The sequence below is a fragment of the Hippocampus comes genome, unplaced genomic scaffold (assembly GCF_001891065.2).
Source record: "Hippocampus comes isolate QL1 unplaced genomic scaffold, H_comes_QL1_v1.1 scaffold237, whole genome shotgun sequence".
In the NCBI taxonomy this organism is placed as follows: domain Eukaryota; kingdom Metazoa; phylum Chordata; class Actinopteri; order Syngnathiformes; family Syngnathidae; genus Hippocampus; species Hippocampus comes.
In genome coordinates, this window is record NW_017806159.1 from 550,669 (window position 1) to 560,391 (window position 9,723).

Consider the following 9,723-nt stretch of genomic DNA (forward strand, 5'->3'; position numbering starts at 1 on the left):
AAAAAAAAACAAAAATACAACAACAACAACAGGAATGGAGTCACAAAAGATTATGATGTAAAAATGCACGCCTGTTCATGAATCTAGCCACATACTTTCTTGTAGGTGATATAAATAATTACGAACTACAAGTATAGAAAGAATAGGCCAGTACTGAATATACCGGACATGGCTAAGAGGGTTTTAAGGTGCTTCAGCTCCAGACTACTGCTGTTACAATTGAAACCCTCTGCAGCTGAACTCCCACTTATAACTACTTTCTATGGCTCCTCACCACTCAGCCAGCAGGGAGCAAACCGCATCATTTGTATTGACCACATCAAAAGGGTCAGTGGGTGCTGACCTCTTGTTGGGTGATGTCCAAGATGCGCTCCAGGGTCAGCTCCTCAAAGTATAGACGGTCGCACTCATCAAAATCAGTGCTCACTGTCTCGGGGTTATGGTTGACCACCACTGTCTTCCTGCCAATCTGTCTCAAGGCTCGGATGCTTGACACTGCACACCAGTCGAACTCAACACTGCTCCCTGGTGGACAGAATAGATCATAAAAGTAAAAGTCTGGCGTCGAAGGGTAGAAAAAAAATACATGACAGTATTCAATCAAATCATGTCAAATAACGCAGAACTGATGTTGAAACGAGATTGAGAACTTAACTCACCAATGTGATAGGGTCCACAACCGAGAACCATAACTGACTGGTCCTGAAAGTCCAAGTCATGCTCCTGGTGAATTGGATCATCAATTATCAGTAATTGGTTTGTTTGGAATCAATCTTCATATTTTTGGATCATTCATTTAAATGTGTTTCTATTTCTATCACTTTGCAGAGAAACAATAAAACTGTTTTTTTTTTTTTTTTACACCTCTCACCTGGCCATGATAGGTGCAATACAGGTAATTGGTTTTGGCAGGATATTCCGCTGCCAATGTGTCAATCTGAGAAGAAAATTTAAACATATAAAATAAATTAAATAATCCTTTCATGGTTTATTCTCACTTAAATACTTAATGCAACAAAGCATTAGAAACATGAAACAAGAAGCACAAAGTCATATTTCAAAATGCTGGTTTCGCTCTTTGTGTTCATATTCATCAGCATACTGTATATGATCAAGATGATGATCAAGGAATCTATAAAAGAACCTCCAGTCAAGAAACGAGTGCCACCCACCTGTTTGACCCAAGGTCTGATCCCATGTCTGAGCCTCATCTGTCTCGCCGCTCCCTCGCTGATCCCCAAAATGAGTCCAAGCTGACGGTCCGAGAAGCCTTCCTGCTTGGCCCTCAGAAGCAGGCCCTTTGACACTGACAGACTATTAGAAATGGAATTTAAACAGATACCTCCCTTATCCAAGTCACATCAACTTGCCTGTAGATCTATTGCGGAAAATAAATGGGCTTTTTAAACATCTTACGACGTTCTAATGTCATTATTAAACGAGCACAAACACAGATTGAGCAAAGGCTGTGCTACAGTGAGCACGAAAAAAGCAATGCAGACATTATCAAGAGTGAGAAGGAAACCGGTGTTGGAAATTCATAATAGACTCTTCTAAGAATTGTCCATGTTGAAGCTGGAAGGCAGGGCAAGAGAAACTTGATTGGACATTTTAAAAAAATGTGATAGAATGAGATCCAAATATATTATACCGGATGATATTTTCAATTTTTTTTTTTTTTTGGGTGGAGATTTTCCAAAAATGGCCCCTTTTCTTAAAGGCGGTCGCGGAGAGTTGCAGACACCAGCGGATGCATTGAGGTGAGCACCATTCGGGTCCTTTGATCATAGAATTTTCTCAACATCAATTGTAATTTTACACGTGAAATCAATTGAAATAACCGTATTTCCTTTACAATGCTGTAAAAATAACAATCAGTCCACATGATCATTTCTGAATCTATGGGGGAATTCTCAAATGGAATAGTTAGAAGCCACCCAAAATGGTGACCCCAAGCCAGGATGAAGACTAAACATTTGGTAAACTTCTGTGCCTTCAGACCATATTTGGAATGATTTTCTAATACCTTTTGTGGTTTGCAAGGTGTTGCTCCAGTTGCGCTATCCTTTGGAGTTTGTGCAGGAACCACGTGTCAATGGCCGTCAACCGGTGGATCTGATCTACGCTCATACCGCCGTGGAGGGCCTTCGGGGGAGAAACATGAAACAGATGCCGCCGAACATCTATAATTCATCATCATCAAGTTCATCATTCATTCTCCTTGTTGCAAGGGCAATAATCCAACACGTTTCCTTCAGTAGAATCTTAAAAATTACTTGGCTATTCAAGTAATGCTCCAAATAATGGATGGTGGACAGAATTGGGGGGGGGTAATTTTGTTGCTCTCTATATGTCTCGACTAATCTAAACACAACATTCTGATTAATATTGCGCTTGTGGAATATAAGCTAAGCAGCAAAATCCATCCGTTTTTATCCATCTCAGGGGGTGGCCATTTTGACACTTGCTGTCGACTGAAAATGAAATCACGCGTTTTCTGAAGCTGAGCCATGATTGGTGTTACCGGAGCAACTGTGATGTCATTTTCAATCCGCATCAAGTGGCAAAATGGCCGCCCGCTGAGATGGACAAATTTTAATGCGCAACTCATATTCCACAAACGCAATGTTAAACAGAATGCCGTGTTTAGAATAGCAGGGCTGCATGAATTTATTGTAAAGAAAATCTTGGGGGTTGACGTCCCCTTTAAGGAAGAGCATATACAGTATAGAGTGAGCTGATTCACACCATTAAATGGAGGGTACATAAAATACATTCTGGGTTGGATGAAACTAAATGTGAATTTAGGGCTGCTATATGTATTTTAACAAATCAATTATCAGTTAAAATTGTTAAAAAAAATAAATCACCAAACTGCATCAATATATTTTTTTTCCAACCACTTGAATTTGAAACAGCATATGCACGTTTATTCCAGTTTCTGCCATGCAAGTAGAAAATCTCTGCATCTGTTCTGACAAATTCAAACTGATGATGAAACGCAAACATCGACTGGGTCCTGGAACAAATACTGTGTAGACGTTGCAAGAAATTATGATGTCCTGTTTTCTAGTTGTGGTTAACCTGGTGATTGATGAAACCAATCCTGGCACAAAGCAATACATTGTCGCCATCTAGTGGTAATGATAAAAAAACACTGTCTTCCTTTTTTTTTCTCCTCGCCCTCTTCTTTCATTCCCTTTACATGAGGAATGTGAAAAACGGATGGAAGCAAACTGACAGTTAATGATAGTTCCTCGTGTATCACCATCTTTTCTTCATGGCATTTCAGCAGCCACAATGCCAATATATGACAAGTCAAGTAATTACATGTTTAGCTGGGTTGTTGTTGTTGGGGGGGGAGGGGGGGATACTCTAAATGTAATCCGGGAGAAGAAACATGATGCAGCCTTCATCAAGAAACAGCATGAGGCATTTTACACAGAAATACATGTTTGCCTGGAATAGGATTGACTGTCATATGAATAAACGTGCGCATGCGAATCCATGTCATCTGCCTTGCATGCAGAGTGGCACCATGGGGATGAGAAATGAAATGAATGATGAATATGACATCGCTAGACTTTGGATTGAATGATGCAGACGCTTAGTATAATATTTGCAGTGTGCGCATGCAACTCTATGGATCTAACCCACAACCAAATACAGTCCTTATGTGCGATTTCAGATATCATGTTCTATGACTGACAAGTTAATGTGAAGCTCTTGACTCATGTAGCAATCGTTTTTAGCATGACATGACATGTTCATCAAATGGAAATCTCCATTTACTGTATATGGATATATATAAATGTATATACAGTATATATATATATATATATATATAGAGAGAGAGAGAGAGAGAGAGAGAGAGAGAGAGAGAGAGAGAGAGAGAGAGAGAGAAAGAAATCTCTCTATCCAAACCATCCCAACACACACACAAATTATAGTCGGTGTGTCTTAAAGAGTTGTGAGCAGTTTGCAATCTCCAGGGGCCATCTCGCACATTAGTTCCTATTCCTCATCGCCTCTTTTCTCTTACTCTCTCTCTCTCTCTCTCTCACCTTTACCATTTCTCAACATTAACTCATAAGCATGCAACGAGGCAGTCTTGACAGACGCAAGCACCGCAAGCAGCCCAGATGGCATTATGCTCGCCAAACAAAAACAAACTCTTTGAGATCATCGGGGAATAGATAGACACAACATTTTCTCTGTACAATCTAATAGATTTTGTGGAAACTAGCCCAGGAGAAAAGTAATAGAAGAGAATTATTTTAGACTCGCTCTATACTTTTCCTTGTCCTTCACGCTTTGGTTGAAAAGATGTCTTCCTATTCCTCACAGGAATGTGGCTGGAAACAAGTCAAATGTACAAAACACTGGAAATGCCTCATGCTTGATTGATAGCCCAAAACAAAAAAAAAAGGCTGCAGTTTTATTCCAAAACTAGAATGACAAACAACCATCATGCATTTTGTGGACGAAAAAAATAAATATTGGGTATAGGACCTCCAAATGTGAACAACATTGAATTTCTGCGGGTTAGAAAGGATCTTTAATGAAAATGTCCCTCAGAAAAAGAAAACGTGTCATTCAAAAGGTTTTCATTGTGTTAACATTGTGGTACATTGTACATTTGTTTGGGTTTTAAAATATTACTAAAAACATTGATTTGTACAGTAAATTAACTTTGAATATAGTCAAGGCTTGACTGTGGAATAGATTCATTATACTTCCATGATTTCAAATGAGGAGTTGGGGGGGGTGTCAACCAGCCCCCCTCAGAGAAAGTTTTGTTTTTTTGTTTTCTAGCCATGAGGCAGGGGGTCAGTGTCATTTTCCATTTTGACCAACGTGTTCTTATTCAGGGTGGCCCGGTGGTCCAGTGGTTAGCACGTCGACCTCACAGTTCTCCCCGTGCTTGTGTGGGTTTTCTCCGGGTACTCCGGTTTCCTCCCACATTCCAAAAACATGCCTGAATCGGTTCCCAGCCAATCGCAGGGCACAGAGAGACAAACAACCATTCGCGCTCACATTCACAACCAGGAACAATTTAGAGTGTTCCGTTAACCTGCCAAGCATGTTTTTGGAATGTGGGAGGAAACCGGAGTACCCGAAGAAAACCCACGCAGGCACGGGGAGAACATGCAAACTCCACACCCGTAGGCCGGATCTGGGATCGAACCCTGCACCTGTGCACTGTGAGGTCGACGTGCTAACCACTCGGGCCGCCCCTTGTTCAGATTGTTAGTCTAAATTAAGAAATCAATATTGCAGTTGATGTTTGTATATTGCATTTATGTATGAGGGCAAGAGTTGTTGTATTTCCTATGAATGTTGCTTCCTTCTTACCAGAGAGTTGAGGGCCTTCCAAGGGGCTTGCGCCACTCCGAGGTCATCCAAGATCCTGGAAAAAACGGAGCGCTCCTCAGCTCGGTCAATCTGCAGGGGACTCGTTCCCAAAATGTTCACCCCATTCAGGTGCAAAGGAGCTGCAAGGTTGTTTGGGATCTGACCTCCCACTGATACAATGGTGCCACTGCAACCCTGCAAAAGAAGGAGTGGTTAGAATTCAAATACCGAAGATCAAAAATAGAACAGTGAAGTAGATCAAAAAAATAAATAAATGAGAAACACAAAGCCAGAACATAATTTGTCAATATACTTTATCCTCCTGCCAAACACCTATCAACCAAGATTTATAGATTGCGGCCAATTTTAATTATTTTGGAGACTGATGACAAAGAGAAAAGATGAGACGAACGCAAACAGTTCATCTCAGCTGTGCCATGAGTTTAGTTTATCACCGGAGGAAGTGTGCATGTCAGAAGGGGGGGAAAAAAATGCTCCTGCTCTTTTTCTTAACAGATCGCGGCTCCCTTTTCAGTCGGTATGCATCATGATGCCGTTTCCATGGCAATGGCAGGTGGATCTTGGAAACGCTCTTCATTATTCATGGGCTTGCTCCCCTGACCAGGGTTTATCTTCAGGCTCCAAAGCTGAATACACACACACACACACACACACACACACACACACACACACACACACACACACACACACACACACACACCTAGTCGCACCCACAGTCACGCATTAAAACAAATCTACAGGGTTTTATAGCTGTGAGAGTGGGATTTATGATCATGCAAACTCTCTGAACATAACAGACCTTTATTCACACTGGTTCATTTACTGGATGTCAAAGAAAATCGATTAGGATATCTTATAATTGATTAGGGAAAGGAAATCTGCCTTATTCAATGTAAACTGGGCTCAACACATAGATGTGTGGTGCACACTAGGACTAGTATTCACTTGGATGATGAACATTAACCTGGCATTATGTTCCATGAAAATAAAATGTAATTGTTCTGAATGATAAATTATGCTTTGGGATGGCAAGGTGAGCAGTTAGCATGCATGCCTCACAGTTTGAAGGCTTTGGTGGTTTGTCGATATGTGACCCGTAATTGCCTGGCAACCAGTCCAGGGTTTACCCTGCCTCTCGCTCAAAGTCAGCTGGAAGAGACTCCAGCTCAACCCAAGTGGGGACAGGTGCATTTAAAAAAAATGGATGTATTTATGATGATAATTCTTTCCTAATGATGGAATGGTGTCATTGTGACCAAAAGGGTCGAATTGCCATTTACCTTGAGGAAAGTTATATTCTTTTTTTTTCTTTTTTCTTTTGGGGGGCTGCTTAAAGATTCCATTCAGTGAACGTGAAAAACCATGATGCATTAAAAAAAAAACAAAAATACAACAACAACAACAGGAATGGAGTCACAAAAGATTATGATGTAAAAATGCACGCCTGTTCATGAATCTAGCCACATACTTTCTTGTAGGTGATATAAATAATTACGAACTACAAGTATAGAAAGAATAGGCCAGTACTGAATATACCGGACATGGCTAAGAGGGTTTTAAGGTGCTTCAGCTCCAGACTACTGCTGTTACAATTGAAACCCTCTGCAGCTGAACTCCCACTTATAACTACTTTCTATGGCTCCTCACCACTCAGCCAGCAGGGAGCAAACCGCATCATTTGTATTGACCACATCAAAAGGGTCACCCTGACCAGGGTTTATCTTCAGGCTCCAAAGCTGAATACACACACACACACACACACACACACACACACACACACACACACACACACACACACACACACCTAGTCGCACCCACAGTCACGCATTAAAACAAATCTACAGGGTTTTATAGCTGTGAGAGTGGGATTTATGATCATGCAAACTCTCTGAACATAACAGACCTTTATTCACACTGGTTCATTTACTGGATGTCAAAGAAAATCGATTAGGATATCTTATAATTGATTAGGGAAAGGAAATCTGCCTTATTCAATGTAAACTGGGCTCAACACATAGATGTGTGGTGCACACTAGGACTAGTATTCACTTGGATGATGAACATTAACCTGGCATTATGTTCCATGAAAATAAAATGTAATTGTTCTGAATGATAAATTATGCTTTGGGATGGCAAGGTGAGCAGTTAGCATGCATGCCTCACAGTTTGAAGGCTTTGGTGGTTTGTCGATATGTGACCCGTAATTGCCTGGCAACCAGTCCAGGGTTTACCCTGCCTCTCGCTCAAAGTCAGCTGGAAGAGACTCCAGCTCAACCCAAGTGGGGACAGGTGCATTTAAAAAAAATGGATGTATTTATGATGATAATTCTTTCCTAATGATGGAATGGTGTCATTGTGACCAAAAGGGTCGAATTGCCATTTACCTTGAGGAAAGTTATATTCTTTTTTTTTCTTTTTTCTTTTGGGGGGCTGCTTAAAGATTCCATTCAGTGAACGTGAAAAACCATGATGCATTAAAAAAAAAACAAAAATACAACAACAACAACAGGAATGGAGTCACAAAAGATTATGATGTAAAAATGCACGCCTGTTCATGAATCTAGCCACATACTTTCTTGTAGGTGATATAAATAATTACGAACTACAAGTATAGAAAGAATAGGCCAGTACTGAATATACCGGACATGGCTAAGAGGGTTTTAAGGTGCTTCAGCTCCAGACTACTGCTGTTACAATTGAAACCCTCTGCAGCTGAACTCCCACTTATAACTACTTTCTATGGCTCCTCACCACTCAGCCAGCAGGGAGCAAACCGCATCATTTGTATTGACCACATCAAAAGGGTCAGTGGGTGCTGACCTCTTGTTGGGTGATGTCCAAGATGCGCTCCAGGGTCAGCTCCTCAAAGTATAGACGGTCGCACTCATCAAAATCAGTGCTCACTGTCTCGGGGTTATGGTTGACCACCACTGTCTTCCTGCCAATCTGTCTCAAGGCTCGGATGCTTGACACTGCACACCAGTCGAACTCAACACTGCTCCCTGGTGGACAGAATAGATCATAAAAGTAAAAGTCTGGCGTCGAAGGGTAGAAAAAAAATACATGACAGTATTCAATCAAATCATGTCAAATAACGCAGAACTGATGTTGAAACGAGATTGAGAACTTAACTCACCAATGTGATAGGGTCCACAACCGAGAACCATAACTGACTGGTCCTGAAAGTCCAAGTCATGCTCCTGGTGAATTGGATCATCAATTATCAGTAATTGGTTTGTTTGGAATCAATCTTCATATTTTTGGATCATTCATTTAAATGTGTTTCTATTTCTATCACTTTGCAGAGAAACAATAAAACTGTTTTTTTTTTTTTTTTACACCTCTCACCTGGCCATGATAGGTGCAATACAGGTAATTGGTTTTGGCAGGATATTCCGCTGCCAATGTGTCAATCTGAGAAGAAAATTTAAACATATAAAATAAATTAAATAATCCTTTCATGGTTTATTCTCACTTAAATACTTAATGCAACAAAGCATTAGAAACATGAAACAAGAAGCACAAAGTCATATTTCAAAATGCTGGTTTCGCTCTTTGTGTTCATATTCATCAGCATACTGTATATGATCAAGATGATGATCAAGGAATCTATAAAAGAACCTCCAGTCAAGAAACGAGTGCCACCCACCTGTTTGACCCAAGGTCTGATCCCATGTCTGAGCCTCATCTGTCTCGCCGCTCCCTCGCTGATCCCCAAAATGAGTCCAAGCTGACGGTCCGAGAAGCCTTCCTGCTTGGCCCTCAGAAGCAGGCCCTTTGACACTGACAGACTATTAGAAATGGAATTTAAACAGATACCTCCCTTATCCAAGTCACATCAACTTGCCTGTAGATCTATTGCGGAAAATAAATGGGCTTTTTAAACATCTTACGACGTTCTAATGTCATTATTAAACGAGCACAAACACAGATTGAGCAAAGGCTGTGCTACAGTGAGCACGAAAAAAGCAATGCAGACATTATCAAGCGTTTGTGACCTTATTTAACCCTTTCAACACACCAAGAATTATAACCTGTAATCTGAAAACACGTCCACTGTAGTAACCGCTGTCCCCGAAACGGTTAAAATCTACTCCTGGTACGTTTTAGCCGGTCTGCGAATGGGAGTCTTTAAGTGTGATAGAAGCACTACCAAAAAAAAAAAAAAACAATTAAAAAAAAGGATGGAGCAAAAAAATTGTATCTTGGAAAGAATGTTTCTTTCAACGTCAAAGCGATCACAATCTTAAGAACCACCTAAGTGATGCACATACATAATCCTCCTGTGGAGCAAGGGAGCCACAGGGCCACCTGAACTTGACTCTGTGGAGTTTCCGTCTGACAGCA

At 40.8% G+C, this 9,723-nt stretch overlaps 1 protein-coding gene across 1 annotated transcript in view; it reads right to left on the reverse strand.

Moving 5' to 3' along the window:
• The window catches only part of cps1 (carbamoyl-phosphate synthase 1, mitochondrial), a 76,740-nt gene that overhangs the window by 53,104 nt on the left and 13,913 nt on the right, over positions 1-9,723 (reverse strand). The window contains exons 22-26 of the mRNA XM_019895351.1: positions 9,026-9,167; positions 8,725-8,790; positions 8,513-8,576; positions 8,197-8,378; positions 5,356-5,550 (exon numbers count right to left, since the gene is read on the reverse strand). Of these exons, the coding sequence (XP_019750910.1) occupies positions 5,356-5,550; positions 8,197-8,378; positions 8,513-8,576; positions 8,725-8,790; positions 9,026-9,167 (649 nt within the window). The remainder of the gene's footprint in view (positions 1-5,355; positions 5,551-8,196; positions 8,379-8,512; positions 8,577-8,724; positions 8,791-9,025; positions 9,168-9,723) is intronic.